A 25,898-nucleotide genomic window follows, 5' to 3' on the forward strand; every position below is an offset into this window, starting at 1 on the left:
ACTGCAGAGGATCCGACTGGGATCCATGAGGAACTCCTGTGTGAAAAATCTTTTACATCTTTACATAAATCTATTATTCAAGAGTTTGTCTGCCATTACAGTGCTCTTTAGTCTTATGTGGCTACTGCAGCCCACCAGATGATTACCATATACCCTACTTTTCTAAATATTTAGGCTGCGCAATAACACAGTAGACCCAAATATAAAGATTAAAACCTTTTACAGAAGCAGATTGAGTCCTTAAATTGTTCAGAAAAGCTCATTTGGTTTAAATTGCAGTGCAATCAGTATCAGCTTTAATTGACCAAGTATGTGTACACATGCAAGGGTTGTTTTTCTTTTGCTCTAAATGTACTTCACATTACACAGACATGTCATGTTTATATTCATACATGCAGTGGTGCAGTGTGAAGATGTTGGAATAGATGTTAAAGTTTCTAAAGATGTGTAATGATGTATTGTTTCATAATAATAAATACATCTTTTAAGTGAAAATAAATACATGCAATAAATAAATACATTTTTCAAGCAAAATATCCAAAGGGAATTTGGATTTGGGAAGTATTTCTACAACAAATACACATTAATTTAATCATGTCACGTAAACATCTGTGCAGCGGACCATCCAAAGCCAGTCTTACTCAACTTTGTAATTATCAATGAAAAATTTAATAAAGTTTATCTTTATGACATGTTCAGAATGATTAGAGAGAGAGAGAGAGCTTTAATCACTGGCAGCCAGTTATAAGCCAGTGTAACATCATGTTTGAATCTCTCCATTTACTTTCATTCATTGCCTCTCCTTCTGCAGGAGAGAGTGTGCGACAGCCCCTCGCTCTCCCCGTCTGTTGACGAAACCAATACTCCTCTGCAGTCGCAGCCCAGCAGCTCAGCCTCCAGCTCGCCTGAAAGACTGGGTACACACACACACACATACTCAATCACACACACACAGCAAAGAGGCAGATTAAATGCAAAAATCTGAGAAACCATGCAAAGTACTCACTTTTCCGCCTCTTGAATCAGAAGATTTGCTGCTTTCTTTGTCATATCAATGTAAACTGTGTACTTTGAGCTTTTTTTAAGTGATTTGCTGACTGGTTATCATGAAAGTAAGTTTTTAAACATAAAAATAAATCTTTAATGGTTTTAAGCGTCTTAAATATGTCTAATTTGGTTATGCTGTCTTTCATTCTTGAACACAGGCAAAACATAAGTTTTTAGTAATTTTCTTACATGTTTTAAAACAAAGCAGCATGTACAGTAAAGATCTTACACAACAGACAACACACAAGTAGGAAGATGTACATGTATGCAAACACCTGTGTCCACACTGTAATGCCCACACATAACCAGAGCGTGCTTTCTTTCAACAGGACTGGTGTCAGCTGATGCAGATGTTGCGCTGACCAACTCTACTCCACCCATCAAGAAAATAACAAAGGACAAAGGTTGGACCACACACTCGCACACACACTTAAATATAAGTGAGGATATTCCATTACTTGCCTTAATCTAAGCCCTCTCCCGGTTACTTCTGACATCTGATAAATTTCCTCACTTAGGAGGGCTTTCCTCATCTACTGTATTTACACACACACATGCAGAGACAAACACACACTGAGAAACAGAAGAGTCAGGATGTTCTGCCCCTCCTATTGATCACCTGTCTCCAAACCATCAATCAGATGAGCAAGGGAGGGAGAGATGGATAAAAGATGGATAGATGGATGTGGGGTGGGGGTGAGCGAGGAAAGCTAAGTGAAGGAAGCGTGGCTAAAAGGGGTCAGGAGGTCACGCACTAAAAGCAAGCAGGGCCTCTCCTTCCTCCTTCACACTCTTTCTTCTCCACCCCCCGTCCGCTGTATTTTCCATTCTTATAACACATTATTCTGTTGTCATCTAATTCCTCCTTCTCCATCCTCACCCCCCACCACCACCACCACCTTTCACGCTCCTGAAGCTCCACTGCAGACATCAGCAGGAGTGCTACTTCCTTTAAAATCAATAAGGGCTAAAGGAAAAATAGATAACTCGGTCTCGAAGATTGTCTTCTTAATCCGATATCTGCGGTGGAGTCAGGCCACGTGACCCCCCGCGCCAACCCTCCTTCATAAATGTGATGGTGTTTTTCCTTTTATAGTAGGCTCTGTGAACCAATCAGAACTGAGGCTTTTTAGACTGTGTTGATGGTAGCTAGTGAAAGCATGAGAATTACTTTAAGAGCTTTAAGGTTCACAAACACAATTTGTTTCATATAATTCAGTTGTTGCTTTTTATCTATCAGAGAACCTATCTAACACATAAACACTCTACCATGTATGGATGAATATGAAAAGTTTTCCCAGATGGAGGTTCCTAATACAGTTAGAAAAGTGTTGATTACAGGTGGCAGATTTCTCATAATCTTTAAAATGATTCATTTAAAAAACGCTTTTTACCCCTCAGCCATTAAAGGTTGATGTTGTCGACACCTGCCTTTGTGAATACGATAATTGACTGGTTCTTATATAGAGCTTCTCTACCCGAGTTCTCAAAGCACTTTGTCCAACTTGCCTCATTCACCCATATAAGCACTTTTTTTCCTGTGCTTAAGTGTTTTCTATCTAACATTCACACTCCGGAGACCAACTTGACTTAATATTTTCTCCAAGGATGTTTAGACTGAATGAGCCAGGGATCGACACGCCAGCCTTCCAATTAGTAGATGACCTGCTCTACCCCCTAAGCCCAGTACCACTTATACCATAGATGAATCTACTAAAAATCACAGATTTCACTAGCTGGGCCCACGTCCTCGTTTTAGGATTGACAGCGTTTTAGTAGGTAAAGGTGAATGCTTGGACATGAATTGAGCTGCGGTTTGGGGAAGGCCTCGAAGGGGACTGGCGACGGCTCCCGGGCCGGGCAGATCCCCATGTACTAAATTGGAGGGAAGAAGTTAAAGAATTGAGAACAAGGAGGGAGGGACAGTGGGGCACGTAAATGAGAATGAACAGTTGCAGAACTGGGGGGAACCTATATAGATGGCAACCGGAAGGAGCGTGTTTAGAGGCGTGGTCCCGCTCCTGAAATTCAGATACATAATCTCCAAAAGTTTGAATCTTGGGTCAGAGATCAAATCTTTTGAAAATCTTGAACATGAAAATCTTCAAGAACATGATCATTCGAAAGATGTCATGTAGGATTTTCAAACTGATACAACAGGTGTATCCACTAAAAACCTTGGATGAGTTTGAATCTTGGTGAGCTTAAACTCTAAGTCGAGGTCAGTGATGAAGTTTTATCAAACTCTTGATGAAACAGAAATTAAATGTAATTTATTCAACTTCCGCTGCATTTTGTGTCGTTTGCAGCGTTTTTCTATTTGCTGGTGTTTTCTTAAGTTGCAGTCCGTTTGACCTCTCTGGACCACCGTAAGAAAAACCTAACTTTGTGAACGTGATAACTCCAGAACAAGGTGACATAGATTTCCAAATTGATACCATAGGTGCTTGTAGTAGCAAGCTAAAAGGGAAGCACTGATGGCCACCTTTCATTTTTTGGAAAATAATGGGTGGGAATAAACCAGGTGCATTAAGTTCATTAAGTTTGTCTGTGAAGAAATTTTTTTGAATGATGGAGCAGCCGCACTCCTGCGTGTGAAAGGATGAACCCTAACCTGAGCGTCATTCTGCAGAACGCTTTACAGAACCGGATCATTTACGCATATTTACTTGACTCTGAAACTCCCAAAGACTGCTTTTGATGTCGGTAAATGAACGGGGTCGTCTCCTTTCCTGTCTGGAGATTTTCAGATGTGGGTGAAAGAGGGGTGACGCACTGCAGAGGACGCTGGAAAGCACAAAAAGTCCATCAAGCAGACTGTTTTTTTGTTTGTTTTTTTAACAGCTTGTTGTGCTGTTGCATTTTGACATTCTAAAAAAGGACATGTTACAAATCAAGTTGTTGAGTTTGATTGGATCTACTAATTGGAAGGATGGTGGTTTGATTCTGGTTCCTCCAACCTGCATGTCAAAAAGTCTATGGGCAAGATCCCGTGAACGTTAGATTCAAAGTTCTTGGTATGGAAAAAAGCACATATGTGGCTGAATGAGCCCTTTTGTAAGAAGCTGCTTTAAGTACATTTACCATTTAATTGAAGTTTAGAATTATTCTATATACGTTCTTTATACATTAGTTATAAATAATAAACAGACCTACATTTTTCCATGTATATAATGCAGTCTTTGCCTTCCAGGTAAATTTAAGATCGTTAAATGCCACAAAAATCAAATATTGTACAAATGATTCACTCTAGACCAAAATACATATGTTAGGATAATTTGTGACTCCTAAGTCTTTTGGAGTTTATGTGCTAAAAATAATTTTTTTAAGAAGTCTATTTTATGTTTTATTTTCAGATAGACAGAAAAGTAACCTACAATATTTACTGTGTCTGTAGTGTAGTTGGTATTGTTGGAGAGTGATTTAACAAGAATTTTAAAAATTATGTATTGAGTAAAAAAACTTTTAAAAGCCACAAAAAGACACAGGAAGTGCTGCCGCTCCTCTCTGGGGTGTTAACAGACTCCATAATGTTCCCTGTGGCCTCGCTCCATCTGGACGGTATACTGCAGTAATTACTGTAGCAGAGCAACATAATAAACCAAACTTGTTATCAAAAATGACCTGACAGCGCCTTCAAATCCTTGGTTGTATTTTTATTGTGTCTTTTATTTAAATGGAAACTTGGAAGTTGACATGAAATTTCATTCATAGTGTTTTTTATTCTTTCTTTAGTAGTATGAGCTGTAGTATGAATGGTATGAACTTCAAATTGTAGCCAGCCAACAATAAATCTGTCTTTCACCATCTATTGATTTTTCAAAATAAAAGCTCAAATATGTCTAACACTGATCCAACCATTTCCTCCAGCTCCTGTTTTTCTTCCTTTACTATCTCCTTGTTTGTGCTCCTTATTTAATCTACCTTTTTTTCTTAAATCATTCTCTGCTCTTCCACCTCTTCACCGTCTCTACCCTTAATTTATTTATTCATTATTTATTTTAGAGGTCTGAGTGAAAAGCAGAGGAATAAAAAAAATGGAGGTGATGAATCAGTGAAGACGGAAACATAATAAGGAGATAAAGCAGAAAAAGAAGCATTTTGAGGCTCAAAGCAGCTATAAATGAGAAATAACAAATATTGTAGTTAGTGTAAAAGGGCTTGCTCATAGTGGCAAACTTGCAGAGAATTATGAGTCGAACCTCTGGCTCTGCTTGCCGAGAAGAGCTTTATAGGACGTTATACCACAGTGGGTCATTCAGAAGTGACAAAAATGTTCGTAGGGACCAAAAACAGAGCTAAAGGTGTGTCAGTTACTGGACCTGCAACTGGAAGATGGTCAGTTTCTACCTTAAAGCTTGTTTCCACCACTCCAAGTAGCCAAAAACCACAAACTAGAAGCTTAACATAGAAGGAGGAACAGAAATAAGGAAATTAATTGCAGAGTAAGTGCAGAGAAATAAGGAAAGGAGCAGGGAAGAGAAAAGGGGTTGAAATGATAGAAAGGATAACCTGAGATGGATTTAAGGAAATGGGGAAAAGAGTAACGGAGGGAAAAAAGAAGCATGAAAAGATGAAGATGAAGAAAAGAGATGAGCTGAGGTGGAGAAATAAATTATGAAGGAAGATCTGGGAACGATGGGAAAGGTAGTCGAGGATGTGTGGATGAAGTGGCAGATAGGGGATGAAGATTTTGTGTGTGTGTGTGTGTGTGTGTTAGAGTGCATCTTAATCAGCGTTAATTTCACAGCAGAGTTAACCCAGTTGTCAGTGTGTTAGGCATTAAGGGCTGAGCAGACACAGTGACGCACCACAATGAACACACACGCATACACACACAAATCAAGGATGTCTTTAATCCTTGCCAATTAGTACCCACATGATTGTCTGAATACTAACGACCTCAGAGTGTGTGTGTGTGTGTGTGTGTGTGTGTTTGGTGTAATTGATTTCTGTGACGCTGCTTCGTTGCCTTTTATACCTTAGTAAACATTTCATAAACTTCACTCTGACTTCGTGACAAGTACTGTCGAAGGAACCTTTCTTCTTTTTTTGAATTTGTGGAGCAGGGTCCTCATAAATTAAGACAGCATCTTAAATGAACCAGGCAAATAAACCATTTCATCAGGTCCAAAATATTTAAAGTTGCCTGCTCTGTTCACTGTTTCTCACAGAGGAGTCTCCGCTGGGACAAACCCTGCCGCCCGGGTTTCCTGCTCCGTTCCTGTTCGCTGACGGCCTGTCGTCAGTGGAGACCCTCCTCACCAACATACAGGTGTGATGCTGTTCTCACTGTCACTGTCGCTTTAACAGCCGCTGGGAAAAGGCAGCAGATGGACTCCAGGAGTACGAGGGACTTATTGCACTTTTTTAATGCTACTGCAAAGAACACTACAGCAGTATTACATTAGGTCATATAATTCTTATGGTTGCATATGTTTGGAATGAGAAGCAAGACAGAATACGTGTGTGTGAATGAGAGGGATGCAGGTGGAAAGGAGAAGAGGTAGTGAGGGTGGATGAGTTTGAATACCTGGGGTCAACAAAGAGAGGTGACGAACAGAGTGGGTGACGAGGAGTGATCTGTGAGAGAAAGATGAAGAGGATGTAGATGGTGGTGCTGTTAAAAAGGCAAGGTGGACACGATTAGAAATGAGGGACAGCTCAGGTTGAGTGGTTTGAAGACAAAGTTTGGACATGTGCAGAGGAGGGACAGTGGGTTAATGAGTTAAACAGTCACTTGAACATGATGTAACAGAACTGATGCATTTGTAATGAGCATGTGTATTTAGCCAACTAAAGTAAGGAAACAAACATGTATGGTCACAGTCTGTAATTGTGACATTTCTCTCCTCAGCTCTCTGTTTCACTAAAGAAGTCCTTGAAAGTTGATGATTTAACTTAAATTGACATAAAAAAATTAAAAATCTGTAAAAATAATATAATTTGGCAGATGCACTTTAACAAAATAAAAATTCATATATACAAATTGGGATTTAATTTCCTTTCTTCTTTTTTCTAAGTACTCCTAATTTAAACACTGACAACACGGCAGGTTTCTGCCTCATCTGCACGTCCTGAACAGTGTTAGAGGTTATAAACTCCAATCTGTGCACCCAGGGCCTGCTGAAGGTGGCTGTGGAGAACGCCCGGGCGCAGGACAAACAGATCCAGGCGGAGAAGAGGGAGCTGAAGATGGAGCTCTACAGGGAACGGGAGATGAGAGAGAGTCTGGAACGACAGCTCACCTCTGAACTACAGAGCAGAGGTTAGAGGAGGAGGAGGAGGAGGGGGGCATTTGACAAGTTCTTTGAAGATGAGCCTCAAAAGCAATGTTAGAACATAAAGGGGCCGTTAGAAAGAATGGAAATTTGCCAATGAGTTACATGGTAGATACAAGACGAGCTATCTTCTTCCTGCAGCCTCCATCCAGAAGCGGCTGAAGAAGGAGAAGAAGGCCAAGAGGAAGCTGCAGGAGGCGCTGGAGTTCGAGTCGAAGAGGAGGGAGAGAGTGGAGGACGCTCTGAAACACTCGTCCTCGTCCTCCCCTTCTCCTGAGCCGCTGCACGCTGCCAACAACAACAACAACAACAAAAAAGAATGGTTTTGTTTTCTCGCCGCCTCCTACTTCTTCTTCTTTCGTCTTTTTAAATTCTTCCCTTTGTCGCTTTAGCTTGAACTGCCTGCGTTTAAAACTGCTTAAATGTTTGCCTGTTAGATGAATGATTTTCCCCCCTCCAGCCTCTTGTTTACCCTAACAAGCAGCTTAAAGCAGAGTTACAGGCTGCTGCTGTTTTTCTGTCGTCCTTCCATAAAATTCGGAATAATCACCAGCAGCAGTAAACGTGCAGTTAATCTGTCTGTGTGGCACCGCTGCAGAAAAACAACGCCAGCACAGTTTGCAGCACTACGTCTTGTAGAAGCAGCTCCACGTTTGCTTCAGGTTGGTGTTCCTGTGCAGGCCGATGGCAGTGACTATGTCTGTTTATCATTAATAAGGAGAAAAGAAGCAAAGCAACGCCCACCGATGTAATTCTCACGAAGAAAAAAGAAAAAAAAAAACTCTGTCTGGGGCTGGACCCTCTGTGGATCCAGTTTGTCTTTCACCTGCACGGCAGTTACAAGGTGCTGTTTGTTTTTTATTGGCCGACCCACTGAGACTCTGTCTTGTCTTTGTGTTGCAAACCAGACGCTGCTGTAGCCGAGGACAAACCTGAAGTTAATGGGAACCAGCAAGACAACGGCGCTGTACAAGGTATCCAAACACACACACACACACAAGCGCGTGCTCATTCAGACACAGTCACGCCGATACACACACACGCAAACAACATGACGCAAAGTGCCATACGTTAACAGATACACACATGGCAGGCACATGTGTGTGTTGGGGCCCATTTGAGATCAGTGGAGACGTTAAGCAGGCGCAGTGGCCTCCCTTTGATGTGCACCTCAACAGACACGCATGTGACGACGACTGTAAATATTTCACAGAGTTTACGTTTAAGTGTGTGACAGCTGCGTGTCAATACGCAGGGCTTTAAGCTCTCTGTGCCTGGAATTCCAGCGTGGGGCTGTTTTAGATTTGACAGTAAATAATGTTCATGGGAACTAATCCTGCTTTTTTTTTTTTTAACTGTCCTGTAGAAACACGTTTTTCTATAAAATGACTAAAAGAACATGTCATTGAGATTACCAACAACAAGAAGAAACAGAGTGACTGAGCTACTTGGCAAAAGCGACTTTGTATCAAGGCTACTTGTTTGGTTTTTGGACCAGTTTGAAAAGTTCTTATTGGCCCATTATTCTGCATAAACACTGTTTGGGAAACCAACTGAGCAACAAACACTGAAAATTAATACTTGCCAGCCACTTCTACTAGCAGGCTGGAGCTCCTTGTACCTTCAGAACTGCCTTCATTCTTCGTGGCGCACATTTGACAAGTTCTGGAACCATTCCTCAGAGATTTTGGTCCATTGACATGACAGCATCACACAGCTGCTGCAGATTTGTCAGCCATGATGTGAATCTCCCACTCCACTTAAAAACTTCTTCACCTTAACTTTATTTTAAAGTTCTAAAGCCTACCCTGACCTCGATGGCTGAGAACTTGCAGGCTTTCAGCAGGTCATCTTGACTATGTCTGCATACCTGTATGTGATTTGGCTGATTAGAGTTCTGCATTAGCAAGCAACTGACCAGGTGTATCCAGAGCCATTAAATGGAAGAGTTTGCGTCATCTCCGTTCATTCCAGTGGAGTTTTGTTTTTGTTTTTTTTACAGCAATGGCAGATCTTGGAGCCTTACAGTAAATGGTAAATGGCCTGTATTTGTATAGCGCTTTTCCAGTCCCTAAGGACCCCAAAGCGCTTTACACCTTCAGTCATCCACCCATTCACGCACAGGTGATGGCAAGCTACATTGTAGCCACAGCCACCCTGGGGCGCACTGACAGAGGCGAGGCTGCCGGACACTGGCGCCACCGGCCCTCTGACCACCACCAGTAGGCAACAGGTGAAGTGTCTTGCCCAAGGACACAACGACCGAAACTGTCCGAGCCGGGGCTCGAACCGGCAACCTTCCGATTACAGGCGAACTCCCAACTCTTGAGCCACGATCGCCCCATACAGTAGTTCTGAAAGTTATCAAAATACGCTAGGTGCGCGATAAAGATATAATAGCACAGAAGTTTCATATGCAGTGTTTCAACTGCCTTCTATGCACCTGTACATGACCCACGTGACAACCCTGAATTCTGAACCCCAGCTGACACAACTCTGACTTACTTAAGGGCTCTGGGTGTACCTGACAAAGTAGCTGGTGAGTGTACTAAGTGTATTTGTGTGCACATCTTCTTGTACTTCCATCTTTGTCTGGACCAGTTTAAGGTTTTTAAGAAATGTATAAAGTTTTAGAAAAAGATAAACAATATTTTTGGATTATTTTAAAATGAAACTATAGGTTGAACAATTAAGAAAATAGGGACATGCTTATTAAAAAGCCTGTCATAGCAGAAGGTAGCTTCTGGCTGGGTCTGGTTCTTCCACATGGCTCTTCCTGTCATTGGGGACTTCTTTCTCCCCACCATCATCAAGAGCTTACTCGGGGAGGTGGGGTAAATACAGAAAGTAAGAGGAAAGAGAGCAACAACATTAAAAACATCCTTGACAATCTTTTGGAAATTGTTTCAATTTTCAAAGACAAAGGGCATTATTTAACAAAGATTTTGCAAAGTGAAGCAAAGAGAAAGATCAATCTTTAAGTCAAAACTTGTATTTATTTGAGTTTACATTTCTTCAAAAGTAGTGAGCTGTTCAGTTGGAAGACATTTTAATAGAGTGCATACTTTCTTAAAAGCTTAGTCATTTTGTAAATTCTTTGTTATTACTTACTCACAGCAAACACATTTTAAAAGGACTGTAGTAAGGTTAATCAACATATTTTGAGAGTTGCAGAGACTAAACATATGCCGGGTTATTTTTAGATGCCAGCAGCACTTGGTTAAAGAAAAGATCTGAGTCTGGTTTAAAGACAAATTCCAGAGTGAGTTTATTTATATTTCACTAAAACCACAGTCGTGTCTAACTCAAGCAAAACTGATTTCGTGACCTGCGTTTAACTACAGCCTGGGCTCAAATGAGAGAGTCGCAAGTTCTGCACTCGTCCTGACAACTTCAGTTCAAGCTGCCTGAAAGTGAGACGACAGTTTAGTCAAATAGAAGGTTAAAGTGGGATTTGGCAGTTTAGGAAAAAGTGACATGCCTGTTTTCTGACCAGTGCTACTGCTGCCGCTCTGGGGGTTACTAGACTTTGTGGATTTAGCCAGCTCTGTTCTGTGTTGTATGGTGGGAAAGCTTGTTTGCACCACTGTAAGAAAAAAATTACCCATCCACAAGTCAAAATTTCAGGTTATTATCTCAAAGTTTCAACTTCCTCACTCTAAATTTTGAGATAATAACCTAAAATTTCAGCTTATCTATGCAAACAAGAAACAAGCTCCCATAACTCTCATACTGTCACTGGACTGTTGTAGTTTCATGGCTGCTTTCCAGCTTAAAATGAATAATCAAATGCCACCATGATCTAACCTAACCAATCCATTACCTCAAATTTTACTACAAGAACTTATTAAAAAATTATTAATACTCTCAACGAACCTTTAAATAACAAAAAATTGTTCATTTAAAATATATTTTTCAATGTAAAAGAACCAAAATGGAACTTTAACAACACATTATATAGCCTGTCTGATAATGTAACTCATAAATAAGTGGCAATACTCGTGTGGGCTTTAAATTTCTTCCACTTTATCAAATTAAGTTGATGAGCAGACTTTATCCTTAAAAACACCACGACATCCTCTGCTGCCCTGTCTTTCTGGCAGCTCTCTCCATCTTTAAAAGTAAAGTTTACATCCAGTAATGTTGTAAACTCTCTGTAAATACAGCTACAGTGCCGCTGTGTAGCAGAACAGATGGACACGCATTTGTTTGGTGATGTTTGTTGAGTAGATTAGATTTTTTTCCCATTGAATTAAGGCCTCTGCACATCAGACGCATAACAATTAAGCAAGCTAAAAATGTTTTAGACTCCCCTGTTAATCACACGAACCACGTGATGTCGCCGGACAAATTCAGAATAAACAGATATGCCCAATCAGACCACTGCATTTGGCAACAGGTGTGCTTGTAGCTCAAAACGTGCAACAATACTGATTATACCTCTGAAATGGTGTTCTCAAATCGCTCTCTGCCTCCTGAAATGTGGTCCCAACTCTGAGCTCAAAGTGCTCCACTGACATCCTGAAATATGTACGAAAGCTTCAACTGCTGGATCAAGCCATCACATTCTCCCTGCTGCTGCCTTCTCCTGAGAACTGGATGAACCCAGAATCTCAGTTTCTTAATTTTCTTGTTTAGAACCAGCAGGACCATCTCATTAATGCTTGATGTCGATTTCATTTTTTATTTGTGTGCATTTTTGAGGATGAATTTTTAACAAAAACTAACACTTTTGGACAACTTTGGATCCAAAAAATTCAGAATTTAATGTTCTTGTTTTTTTCACAATGCGCTTGGTGTGTAACAGCCGTTGACGCTGAGGTGGTGGCGGTAAGACATGCAAGCAGCCACACCCAAAATGTAAAGAAAAATACATAGTACCACCACCTCCACAAAGTCCACCTTCTTGGACTGATGGTGCTCCTGAGTGTCGCTCACTAACGCTGCAAAGCAGAATAAGTACCACCACCATCTCCAGCTGTGGTCCAGGATGAGAGACTATAACGGCGACCTGATCAGATGACCTTAAGGAAAAACACAAGACAGGAAGGCCTGGAGCTTGGTGGTTAAGTCTAGGCTCTTTCAAAATAAGAGCATGGCTACTGTTGGGATTAAATAGGCGATAGTAAATCGGTGATGTCTTTGGCACACATAGATGAAAATGGATAAAACGAGTGCCAACTGTTAAAAGGACGTGTGTTGGTTGCGGGGTGGGACTGTGCGGTGACATTAGTTTCTGATTTGTTGAGCATCTCCGTGGCCTCGGGTGGAAAGAACGGCAGGCTGTAGCACATGAAAAATGAACTTACTTTACTTTATTATTTATGAAACTGCCAATCAGACTTATTTACTTATTAATCAAAGGTGCACCTCTGCGGATGGGTCCGGCCCACTTTAACCTCCGGCCGCAGATGAACATAACCTGAAGGAAGCGGCGCTGGAGTCTGACTGTTTTCAGGTGGAGGGGGTTGAAAAGTTGAGCTGAAGTGGAGGAAAGGTCCAAGTCCGAGTTATTGGTTTGGAAGTGCATTATGCCAATGAGGGTCCTCACAAGTACAGTGCCGGTGTGTGCGTCTGTGTTAGTATGCATGTGTTGTCCTCTTTCCACCAGCTGTGCTCAGTCCTCCCTGACATTGAAAACCTTCACTTGAAACTCTGCGTGTGTATAAATGAATATCTACAGGCGCACACCGTGTGTGTGTGTGTGCTCTGTACCTGTAGTTGTGCATTTCTGTGTGTGTTTGATCCACACTCTTGTGAGACAGGGAACTCTAATTAGCTCTCACTCCTCTTTAGACCCCTTTTAGATCCCCTCTCTTCTGCAAGCCAAGCACTCCGACAAACACACACACACACACACACACACACACACAGACCCACCTGATTTCATTAATGTTGATTGGCCCAGTAGGACCCCTTTGCACACACACACATAGACAAATACACACTCATCCCTCCTGCCATAAAAGCATTTTGCACCTATGGTGGTTTACTTACACACAAACACACACACACACCTCTCCCCTGCCTCTCTCACCTTCCACACTCTTAATTAACGAGTGAGGAAGAAAAGTGCTGAATACAAAGAAAGACATCGCATTACAATCAAAAAGAGAGAGAACGAAGGGAGGGAAAAACGATAAGCAAGGGAGGGAAAGCGAGAGAGGGTTAAAAAGAAAGGAAGTGAGATCGGTTTCATTTGGTTGTTAAAAGCTGACCAGGCTAATTGGCCATGTAAAAAAAAAGAATTGAGGGAAATTAAGAACAGAGAAAAGGAAGTTAGAAAGGAGGAGAGGGCGAAGAAAGTGGAGAAGATTTAGAGGTTGGGGGGCGGGAGGCTCTGAAGGAGGAAGTTAAATGATTGAGATGGTGAAAGGGGGAAAACTGAAGGAATATAAAATAGAAACATGGCCAAAAGTAGGAAGAGAAATGGGAGAGAAAGGGCGATTTGGGAAAAAGAGAGATGCGAAAAGGGAAGGATTTGAGAGGGAAAAGGCAAATATGGGCTGGAAAAGAAGGAGGGTGTGGAGTGAAAACAAGCAAGAGAAGGGACAAATAAGATGGAGGACGGAGAAAAGGGAGAAAGGTTTGACTGAGATGGAGAAAGAGAAGAGGAAAATGATGTCAGAATGAATGAAAAGAAAGGATAGGGAAAGGTAAGTGGAAGAGAGGAAGAGGATGATGAGTTAAAAGCAGTAAAATGAAGCAGGGAGAAAAGGTTGATGGAGCGAGGGGAAGAAAGCAAAGGAAGACAGGGATAAGAGTAAATGTATGGGAAAAGAAAAGGGAAAAATCAAAGGTTACCAGATGTTAGGTGGAAAGAGCAGGATGAGAGGGTGTCCGTGCGTATATGGACATAATTTTTATATGGAGTCCCGGACACGTGAAGGGGGAGCAGAGGAAGGGTTAGAGAAGAAAGGAAACAGTGAGGATTAAAAAAGATGAACAAACCGGAGAGGAAAAGTGGGGTGCAGTAGAGGAAGAGGTGGGAAAGGAGGGCAGCAGGAGGAGGAGGAGTGGAGAAGGTGGAGGAAGACTAAGCAGGTTCCTTGGGACGGAGTTGAAAAATGTGACCTTGTTCCAAGACCTGGTGACATTTTCTCCACCCTGCTGATAGACTTTTAACAAGGCAGGTCAGCGTCATTTTTAACTACGACAGCAAACACACACACACACACGCACGTGCACGTGGGCTGGAGGTGTATTTTATAGTGACAGATAGAGGTGAGAGGGAAATGTGCCGAAGCAGTTACAAAAAGGCAAGACTCAGACTCACAAAGACTCAGCTACTTCATGTTTTGTTATTTATTTTAGTTTAGCAGACAGATAATTTGAAGAAAAGAAATCAGTAATAAAACATCAGAGAAGAAAAAGGAAAAACGCGAAAAAAAGCGAGTTATTATTAGTCTGAAAATGAATGTTTGGAGCAGAAACAGCCAGTAATTCACAGCTTCCTGGTTTTCTTTTGTCTTCTTTGACACTGAACTGAATATTTGGGCGTTTCGTGAACAAAACAAGTGATTTGTTGATTTGGGCTTTGGGAAAAATGCGATGGACACATTTGGTGCTATTTTTTAAAAATGATTAAGTACTAGACAATTCATTAAGGGCTTCAAGTAACAATTACTTTTATTACAGATGTATTTTTGTTGATTATTTGTTTTTTCTTTCCTCGAGGAAAATATTGGAAAGCATTTTTGCCCAGCATGATGTGTTGGCTTGAGGTTTCATTTGGTTCCACCCAACAGTCTAAAACTCAAAATACATGCACACAGTGTTGCAACAGCATACTGTAATATTGATGTTTTAAAATGTTTGCATATTATGAGATTATCAATAAAAGTTTGGCAGTTTGCTTTCTTCTGAGCATCCACAGCTGTGTTGATTGCACTTTGGAGGACTCTTCACTTGAAGAACTTCTGGCCCCCACCAAAGGAAAAGTACCAAGACTGGAAAAGAGTCAATTTAAATTAATGGTTAAATTTAATCCATACATATGTCTTTATGAATTATGGACCACAAACTGCATCTATAAATTTATGCTCAGGGAAACACAATGTAGGCCTTTATTTAAATATAGCGAGGTGTCACAACTTGTCATTAAGGGTACAGGGAGGGTCATCATGTGGCATTAAATACAGATTTTATACTTTATGGGGGAAAGACTTAAGCTGCGTTAATTTTATTAATAATAACTAAATGTAAATTTTATCATCAGACAATGAGCTTGAGGGTCTGTGTGGACGTCCTAACTGTTTTTTCGTGACTCTGCAAACTGAGCCCTGTGCCGTGGACTTCAAAATAGTCTACCAGGAATGAGTGCCTGGCTGTTGGGTCTCCAACTGTCCATGTCCACAATGTAGTTTAATTTGACCCACAAATATCCCTGGAGCATGGACTGATTTTCCTGACCATGGGCCTCTTGTGCTCTTCCTAAACACACACAGTTCAGTCAAACAGTAATACATCACGTATTACTTTGAACTTACATTTGCTATTGTGAATGTATATACTCTTACATTATTTACATTCTTAAGTGGTCTGTAATCTAAATAAATGAACAGTGAGTAAAGTGCTACCTAAGGTCTCAGTCACGCAGGCCTAGAGACTGGTTGGCAACCCCCTGACAACCTCTGAGGAATTTCCATGTTGGCATTTGCTGAGTGTTGATAGATAAAATCGGTCACCAAGGGAGTGCTTACCAAAAGTCTCCTTAAGATTGCTTTGGTTGGAAGCAGATTGTCGCTTCGATAGATCACGTCTGCAAACACTCGCTGAGTGGTAGCAAAACCGGGAAAAGTGGGTAATAGAATGGAGACTGTTCACTGTCAAATGCATCGAATAACGCACAACCTTTAGTTTGAAGCCAAAGGCAATCACAAAGAGGTTGTGCAACACAGTATACTTCTTTGCAACCAATTTCATATAGTGACTACCAGCAACCTCCAAGAACATACATTTTATCCTAGGGTAGTTGTCAGTTGGGTGTGTGTGTGTGACCAAAACATAAAGTAGTGTTTCAGGCATGTCCTACTGGGAGGAGGCCCCGGGGTAGACCTGTTTCTCAGCTGGTGCAGAGATGCTCGTGTGTTTCCCCACATGAGCAGGAGAAGGTGGCTGGGGCGAGTGTGGTCTGGGCTTGTTCTGGACCCAGACCCAGATAAGTGTCAGAAACTGGATGTATGGATGGATGGATGGACATCGAATTTACCAAACACTGTTATACTTCCAAAAAAGCCCTTTACTTCAATGATACCGTTCATAAAAAACAAATGCCTGCTTTTGCCCTTGTGGGCCACAAATGCAAGGTAAATCTGGGCTCGTCTGGTCTGAATTCGCCTGCGGGGCCAATAATTTTGTACTTCCTTATGCAGAATCTTTACACATAAGTTCAATATTCAGGCAAAATCTCAAATTACGCTCTGGGTGCAGCTGCTCAAACGTGAGGCTCTGCTGCTTTACGTCTGTTTTATGTCTTTTGGACCGCTAGTTGCACAAAACAAGACATTTATAGAGATTTCCTGGAACTGTGGGAACCTGGAATTGACATTTTCAAAATTTCCACCAAACAAAGAATAAATAACAGGTCAAAAATAAAACAGATTAGTTCCAGTGGACAGTGGAAAAATGAGCGCAGCCATAGAAAAGCAAGCTGATGTGAAAGTTTTTGATATTTTAACTGGAAGAAGTTACAGGTTCGAGTTTTAAGGACAGCACTGTCGGAGGGGATCAGCGCGGCTCTCCACTCTTTAAGTTGCAGGACAATTTTTAAGCACCGGGCCAAACCTGCTGCCTAAAGGAGAAAAAGAAAGGACAGGAGAGGACAGAGAGAAGAATGGGGCGGGATAAAAATAATATGAGAGTAACAGATAGAGGACAGGAGGGAGCAGAGGGGAGGTGAGGAGGAGGAGGGGATGCATGTAGAATAGAGGGATGAAAGAGGAGGAGAGGAGGGGGTTTGAGTGGATTGTGGAGTGATAAAAATAGGGAAGGGCAGGAGATGAGAGGGATGAAAAGGAGGGAAGGCAGGGAATATGAAGGAGGAAACGAGGGGCGAGCACGAGATGAAAGAGAAAATTTAAGAAAGTTTCTTTTTTTAAGTCCAACACAGAGACCATGGGTCTGTTTCATATCCAAATAACAAAGAATCATGAGCAGAGGACAAAACGAGAGGGTAGGAAGATGACTAAGAGCTTAAAAAAAGTAGTAAGGTAGTAGAGGGCAGGAGAAAGAGAAGTGCAGGGTGGAAAGAGGAGGGAGGGCAGGTTTATGGTTGCTGTTATGCAGAAATGTAAACACTTTGCAACGTTCGCAGAAAACAATGACACCGCAGGGAGAGGAAGGTTTGCACGCGTGTGTGTGTTCCTGTTGTATGCATGCGTGTGTTCGGGGTTTTAGTGTGCGCACGTGCTCCTGTGTGGGTGGGTGCAGCAACAGCACTACGGGGAGCGGAAGGAGAACGACGGAGGTGAAATGAGAGGGAGAGAAAAAAGAGGGGAGGGAGGGGAGGGAGAGTCGACCCTGGCAAAATTGGAGAGACGAGATTTCTGTCGTAAACGGCATAAAGGGAGAACAAGTGAAGAAAAAATACTTCCTGCTTTAATGATCATGAAGAAAGGGTGAAGTTCCTGTTCAAATGTCTCATTAGACTTTAAACTCTGCATTTTTAATGCGCTTAAAGACACTTTAGCTCAATTTTAGTTGCTACAAGTGGAAATTTTAATTCATATGGCCAATTTTTGGAGGAAAATGTTTACTGAGTTAGCTTTCAGGGAGTATAAATATGACAGCGGAGGTAGGAAAGGAGCAGGGATAATGTGTCACCACCTTCTGGATTTCTGTTTTAGGTTAGTGCAGTCGTTCCCAAGCTTAATATTAGCCAATTTCTCAATCTGGAAATAAAAACAACAAAAACAAATTTTTTGGCCATACCAGTTCCCCATTTTTACCTGCTGATTATTTAGATACTGAGGTTGATTCCCAGCTTTATTGTCAGCAGTTCTTAGCCTCTCCTCCCTTTAGTTAATTATAGTGTTCAGTCTTTGTTATTGTCATCACCCTGCTGGCATCACCAAGATTGTGAACACGCTAACTCAAGAATGAGGATTTTCAAATTAATAGCATAGATACATCTACTGAAAATCACAGAAGAGTTCAAACCTCATTGACCTTGAGTTCAAGTCAAGCTCAAGTTTTCTCAAAATCTTGTGAAAATGATGACTCGAGAAAGATTTTTAAACTGATACCATGGGTGCATCTACAAGAACCATGTTTGAACCATGATCATAGTGCATCATATACACACTGTACAGCTTACCTGTTGCTCAATAAAGAATTTTCAGCTCCTTGAGCAGTTTTGCAGTAGCTGGACGGGGGTATTTGCAGTATGTAAAATCACTCCATTGGCACATTTGATGGTCAGACAAACTAGCTCAAGGTATTGCATTAAGAAGGTAAAAAAACATCATTACAATTTAAAACTGGCTAACCTTTTAGCATTCATCTGCTCTGTAGCAATGCATTTAGAGTTAGGAAATGGGTTAAGTCCAAGTCACACAGACCCCTAAGTGATGCCATGACAGCCAAGAATCCTCACAGACTTCAACAACTGGTGAACAAAAAAAATCAAAACTTTCATTCACGTGGGTGGTTGGTGTCAGGGGATACACATTTTCCCCCAATGACTGGTGGTTTCCAGGAGGTCACAGACTGGTCTCTAGGCCTGTGTAACAGGGGCCTTAGCTTCACATCTACCCCTTTATAAGGATTTTTTCCCCCCATTTGGCAGACTTAAATGGAAATTTCATAGCAGAAGAACTCTAGTCAAGAAGAAGAACTCTAGTTCTCAAAACAAGTTTTGGAAAATAACTTTGACCTTAAAGAGCAACTTATCTCCAACCTTATCCTAAGTGGTTGTCCTGGTAGATGTTAAGGGGTTAATATTTTGCCAGTTGTGTGTGAAGCTGTTTTTTTCTCATTAAATTATTCCATTAATGTCATTTTAAAGGTCTGGCAAACAAATTATTGTTCTACCATCTAAATGTATAACCTGGGCTTTTTGCAGTCTGCTGACCTAGGACTGAAACATTACTAAGGAGACAGACACAAGATGCACATAGATCTTCTTCTTTATGATCTGCATGTTTGATTTTGCATAGGTTTTATGCCAGATCCCCTTTGTGATGCAGCCCTCCCCATTTATCTGGGTTTGGGATCAGCACCATCACTGGCTTGTGGCTTTCCCACATGGCTGGGTTACAAGATCCAAATAGATAATGAAAATAATTAAAAAATAAAATAGTTGCCTAGTTTGTTACAATCACTTCCATAACTTTATCAATGGTTTGTTTTACCAAAGAAACAAGTTCTTCAGTTATTTTAAGGCAGTATCTAAATTTATTATCACTGGGATATAGGGATTGCTGGAATCACCAGTCAAATATGATAGAAGCTGAGAGTTTTCTGACTTTGTGCCAAAGGATCCCCCCCCCCCCCCCCCCCCCACTCAGTTTTATACTTTTACCAAGATATTTGCTGTTCTAGAATTTCCCCAAACATTTTGGTTGTGGCAGGCCTGGAGACTATCCCACCAGTCAAAGGACGACACATGGGTTACACCCTGGGCAGGTCGCCAGTCCATTGCAGGGATACCCATGAATTCTGATAATTGTTGATTCAGGAATCTTTGAGTGCTATGCTAGCTGCTTGTATGCTACCTTTTTTTTCTTTTTCTTTTTTAAATGGCGTGTTTATGTTTTTGCCTAGAATCGCGGCCGTTTCTGAAGACTCCCATGATGTTCTAGAGGGAGACTCCGCCTCCAGAATCCCGGCCCTGCACAGAAGAACTCCACCAGCCCACTTCCACGGCAGCCTGGATCACCACAGATATGACCTCCCCAGGCGGGACTCTATCTTTGCTGCAAAGCGACCTTTTTTTGACGTTGCTATGATAAAAATGGGACTACTAAGAGACAAACTCCCTATCTGGACGTACTTTGGGGCGTGTCTCTCTACCTTCTCTTTCTCCTTCTTCTTCTTTTTAGACAAACTTCACTCCATTCATTCCTCTTTATCTGTCCTTGCAGCAGAACTTGTTCCTCATTTGTTTCCGAAACTGAAAACTGAAAGTCATTCCCAAGGATTTGAAAAAAAAAAAAAGAGGCAGCAAGATGTGAATGGGCTGGATGACGTCAACATACTCTCAAATTCGGACAGATGAGAATCAACATGGTTGGACATAATTTAGAAAAATCAGTTAAAAGAAAAAATTCCAAGGCTGTTGATGATTTGCAGGAGCTAAAAAGTTTCAACTCTCGCTCTCTGAGTGTGTCGCTGGACAAGAGAAACAAAAAACACACAAATAAATAAATAAATGAATAAAAAGGAGGCATGTATAAAATATCAGGAAGGAAAAAAACTGAAGATAAAAAGAGGAAAACAACTTGGGAGGCTATTTCTGTCTTGTGTTTCATTCATTTTTATTTTCCGTACGGGGACTGAAAAGAATGCATGGGAAAACTTTTGTGTTGTTGTTTGGCTTATTTTAACCTCCATACACTCCTTAACTTGAACTCACCGTTTTCTTCCCCCTCTTATGAACTCCCTACCACCTCTTCATTTCATTTCTACCTCTTATTTTTTTTAAATCCTTTTTATTAAACCCCTCCCATCCTTCTGTATATTCCCACTGCCCTATTCCTCTCTTTCATACTTGTTTTTTTCCCCCTCTACCTCTTCGACGTCTTCTCTCTCCCAAACTCTGTAAAGGAGGCATTACTCTGAAAATGTTGGATGCAGCTTTTCGATGTATGAAGTATTTTCTATCACCCTTAAAAAAAACCTATGGAATCAGTTTCTGAAATGATGCAAGAGTTGAAAAAACAAAAAAAACAAAAAAAACAAAACAAAATGCAAAAAAACAAAAAACTGTTTTTTTATTGCAATGGAGTGATTTTTAGACACATACTATCCTAAAAGTATGTCGAATTCTCTTCCTCTACATTTGACCTTTTCACATTTTGATGCCCGTTCCTGTTACCAGGAAGTGTTAGTACAGTTTCTGTTGTTTGTCAAACTAAAGATGGGGAGTTTATTTTATTATTATTATTGTTATTGTTATTATTATTTTTAACTGCCCTGAAAAAAAAAAGGTTTATGAACTTTCTATAACTCATTCAGTTTTGCTCCTTTTCTGTTGGATTTGAGAACTTTTCAGTGAAGATGCTCTTCTGCAACATCAAACATCAGAAAGCATTCACTTCCCGATTTTCTGACCTACTAAGAGTGCAGACTGTGTTGAAGTTTTGTTTATTCCACTGCGTGTTTTGTTTATTTGTTGAATTACTATTTGAAAAGTGTATGGGAGGAACGAGGGAGGGCTGGGCCAGGGTGGGTGGGCTTAAAGGGATATTAAGTGTAGATAGAAATGACATTCAGCATTTTCTTGATTTTTGTTTTATTACGTTTTTCTCCTGATGATCTCTCAGTCTGTCACTGTTCTCTGGGTTTGAGCTGACTGCAAATATACAGTATTATAATGACTGCTGTCTCCTGGTGTTTTACATCATGAGTTCATGTACGTTGCTGACTTTATGTGAACGGCATCATAAGCTAATACGATCTAAACGCTCTGCAGAGTTTTGAACCGTAAAGTCCTACGAACTGTGACGCCACACTTTCTTGTATTGAGTTATCCTTGCGTTTACAGAATTTAATGCTCTATCACTATGTTTTTTACAGACATGGGGGAAAAAAACTACGCAAAGCAGTTGTGCTCAATGTATTTCTGGTGGCTTGAGTATTTTTAAATTGGATGTAATGAATGAACAACAAGGCATTGCATCAAGCATGTCTGATAACTAGGAGTTAAATTCAGATGAAAACAATTACGATTTCATCCTAGGCACCCATGGAGAAAATAGTGGGTGAGGTCATGGTGGCTGTGTACGTCATTATTATGCACTCCAGGACAGAGGTGAGTAATTAATTTTCCCATGAGGGCGCACATGAGAAACTGGGCCACACTAGTAAGCTCAACTAAATTCTACTTAATATTAATTTGATCTCCTTATGTTATTTGTGCGGCCCTCCACAACAGTCCACATGGGACTGTTGTGGAGGGCCACACCATGTTTCTAATGTAAGCCCTTAAGAAAATGAACCCTGTGCTAGAGTGTGGATAAATCATGTAGATAGCTACACACCTCACACAATGTTTTCTTTGAAGCTTCAGTCTCAGTTTTTTAGTGACTGCAATGTTAGTTTTCTTAGACAAGAAGTTCCAGTAGTTGAACAGTGTAACAGACTGGTATAATACCATTTTACTCACCAAAATTAAGTGAGAAACTTTCTAAGCTTTGTCTGTGAAGGCTCTCAGTCATCCAGGTCATCGTAGTCTAAGGAGCTTGGAAAGAAAAGCATCTGGACTTCTTTAAGTTGCTTGAAGACGTTTCACCTCTCATCCGAGAAGCTTCTTCGGTTCTAGGGTAAAAATCTGGGACTCTCCACCATTTTACCCTAGAACTGAAGAAGCTTCTCCGATGAGAGGTGAAACGTCTTCAAGCAACTTAAAGAAGGCCAGATGCTTTTCTTTCCAAGCTCCTTAGACCTTTCTAAGCTTTGTTTTATAATTAAAAGTAAATGTCTGAGGACAAGGAGAGAGAAAGAGGCGAGCCAGAAATGCCCAACGACAGATAAAATTTAGCAAATTTTTGATTACAGATTTGATCATTATGATCCAACTTTTTGCTTTTTGTATTCATTCTCACCACAACATTTTATCTTGTTATAAATCAAGCACACCCGCCCTTTTCAGAGGAGTATTTTTACACTCGCTCACTGTTTACATCAGCTTTAGCCCATTTGATAGACCTCCGTAGAAATAGTAAAGATTTTTTTTTCAGATGAATTGATGGAGAAATCTTTGAAGGTTGCCTGTTTGGGTCTGTCTTGAATCTTTCAGTTTGTTTGTGTCACTGATGGGACAGAGTTTCACGCCACTCATTAGAAACTACTCTGTTAGATTTGGGAAAAAATCATCACAGATGGTACTAAAGTCAGACATAGTACATGAAGTTTTACTAACAAGTTAATTAACGTGTAATTAACAAGTTGTAACTTACATCTTGTTAATTACAAGTCATCAGTCAGCGAGCACACCCTGAATAGTCCTCCTCAAATTTAAGATAATCAAAATTTTAAAAATGGACTTAATTTTTTATTGAGATTCTGTGTTTATAGATGTAGGGCAGTGGGCTATTTTTTCCATAGACTTCTACAGGACAAGAAGTCTTTATGCATCCACAGCCACCACCCCCTGCTCACCATTAAAAAGAATGCAGGTGTAAACCATTTGTTTGTTTGTCAGTGGTGAAAATACAAGAGTTTCCACAAACCAAGCATGGTTTCCATTATTGCTATGATGCTGCTTTCCCTCTTTAAAAGCCTCCAGACCATACTATGTGCTGCAGATTGTCAGGACTAACATGAAGAGTTTTGCTTACGACCAAATAGGTTACTGTTTCATTAGCATTTCATGTTTTGCCATGAGAACAGGCTGGCTTTGGTCTTCAGATGTCTGAGGGTCTCTCATCCGATCTGCTTCTGGGGTCACACGACTGAGGTGTTGCTTAGTTATGCTATGACTCTTTGCCTTGTGGCCTTCTCTTTACCATCAAAAAACACCCACTGTTCTGGGCATCCACACATTATTCGATTTGAAGCCAGACAACCAGAGACCATAGAACGTCAAAGACATTCAGCTACTCTGAGCGATGACAGACATAATAACCACGGGCAACGCGAGGTGGGCAGGTTTTGAGTTAACCTTTTATCAACTTTTAAGTGAGCGACTGACATGAATACCAATGACAGTGAAGGATAACATTGATTGACATGTTACAGGGTGGTAAATATAGATTGGTACTTAGGCAACTGGAAACCGGCATGTCCACTAGGGACCAACAAAGGGATAAATGACAAGGAAATCACTTCCTGTGAGGACCATTACTCCTCCTCCTCCTACTACTCATTCCACCTCTTCTATTAATTTGAAGTTTGAACTTTAAATATAAAACAAAGAAATTTGTGTAAGATGAAACTCTTCAAAGAGTTCAGTAAATCTGTGATTAATAATGATTAAGGTTTTTGCCATAAACACGCAAGGATAAAGCTCCTGGGTGACATCTGATTCCAGAGGACAGAAGAATAACTATCTGGGATAAGAAGGCATTTTCACACAAACACTCTGGTATTTCAGAAGATATTCACATACACACACACAGATAACCACATAATACAAATACAGATTGGCACTTTGGTATTCTGGTAATGTATTTTGTGGCCATACACACACACACACAAGCGCAGAGGGCTGACAGTAAACACACACACGTCGTCTATGTTCCATTTAGACTGTATATTTACTCTGCATTACGGGGTTAATGAGGTGAAGCTTTCCCCTCTCTCACTCACTCTCTCTTTAATGGATCTCTCTCGCTCTCTTCCCGTGCTTGTCTCTTATTCTCCTCTCATTTCTGCTTCTGTTTTCTTTCCTTCTCTGTTTTCCTTTTCTCTTTTAGTATCATTCCCACTGTCACTCTTCTGACCTTTGCTTTCCATTCACCCCCCCCCCTCTGTCCTTTGTTTCATCTTCTGTCTCTTTCTCTCACCCTCCATCTCTCTCCGTTTACCAAATAGCTGATGTCACTTTTTCCATTTCCTCCTAATGGAGGCAGAAACACAGAGCGATGGACGGTGAGGAAAAACAGCCAGAGATGAAGAAGGATGGATGGAAAGCGAAGGAGTCAACAAGGAAGGATGAAAAGGTGACAGCCGGGGGAAACAGAGACTGAAGAACCTGGGAGTTGACGTGGGAGAAAATTAAGGAAGATTGAGAGAATGAGGGGAGGAAGCAGTAAAAGAAAGGCAGATGAAATGATGGACGGAGAGTGTAGGGAGGTGAAAAGATGATGGAAAACAAGACGATGGAGAGAGAGAGAGAGTGGTGGATTATGGGTAAGAAAAAGATAGTGGCCCATCATAAAAAGGCTAATTATTGATTTTCCTGAAGGAGAAATCAACCTGAAAACATCACTGATGCTCAATCTAATGACTCGAGTCTTCTGTTTTATTCCAAACAGGCTAGTATAGCTCCAGCTGGCAGAAATGCTGTTAAAGTGCAAACTGTGTTGTGCATTTAAAAAAACCACATGATGACTAAACTGTAAATACACGGAGCAACATCGGAATTTCATCACGTTGCATAAAAGCTACAGCAGAGTTTCATAAAAAAATAAAATAAAAGATTGCACACATAATTATTCTGTACATATGCAGCCCAGTCTTACAGAAAAAATTAAATGGTCACAAAATGATTGCAAACAGTTTTCAGGTGCATTAGCAAGAAAGACAGAAGCACGAAAGTACGCCGAGTCTGAAATACAAAAGGGCGGGGTTAATCACAGACGCAGATAGAGGAGCATGGCAGACACAGGAAGACCATGACAGACGGCACGTTTCCATCAGATTTGATAAGATCTCCAACAGCATTGACTGAAATGCAGCACAAAC

The 25,898-nt window shown here is 40.9% G+C and overlaps 1 protein-coding gene across 1 annotated transcript in view; it reads left to right on the forward strand.

Annotated features, from left to right (window-relative positions):
* Positions 1 to 21,540, forward strand: part of LOC134624531 (dachshund homolog 2-like) — a 114,514-nt gene extending 92,974 nt beyond the window's left edge. Inside the window, exons 6-12 of the mRNA XM_063469530.1 lie at positions 812 to 917; positions 1,377 to 1,451; positions 6,222 to 6,322; positions 7,168 to 7,315; positions 7,470 to 7,631; positions 8,228 to 8,302; positions 20,094 to 21,540. Of these exons, the coding sequence (XP_063325600.1) occupies positions 812 to 917; positions 1,377 to 1,451; positions 6,222 to 6,322; positions 7,168 to 7,315; positions 7,470 to 7,631; positions 8,228 to 8,302; positions 20,094 to 20,131 (705 nt within the window). The 3' untranslated portion in view covers positions 20,132 to 21,540. The remainder of the gene's footprint in view (positions 1 to 811; positions 918 to 1,376; positions 1,452 to 6,221; positions 6,323 to 7,167; positions 7,316 to 7,469; positions 7,632 to 8,227; positions 8,303 to 20,093) is intronic.
* The last annotated feature ends 4,358 nt before the right edge of the window (positions 21,541 to 25,898 follow it).

This window comes from Pelmatolapia mariae, linkage group LG3_W (assembly GCF_036321145.2).
Source record: "Pelmatolapia mariae isolate MD_Pm_ZW linkage group LG3_W, Pm_UMD_F_2, whole genome shotgun sequence".
In the NCBI taxonomy this organism is placed as follows: domain Eukaryota; kingdom Metazoa; phylum Chordata; class Actinopteri; order Cichliformes; family Cichlidae; genus Pelmatolapia; species Pelmatolapia mariae.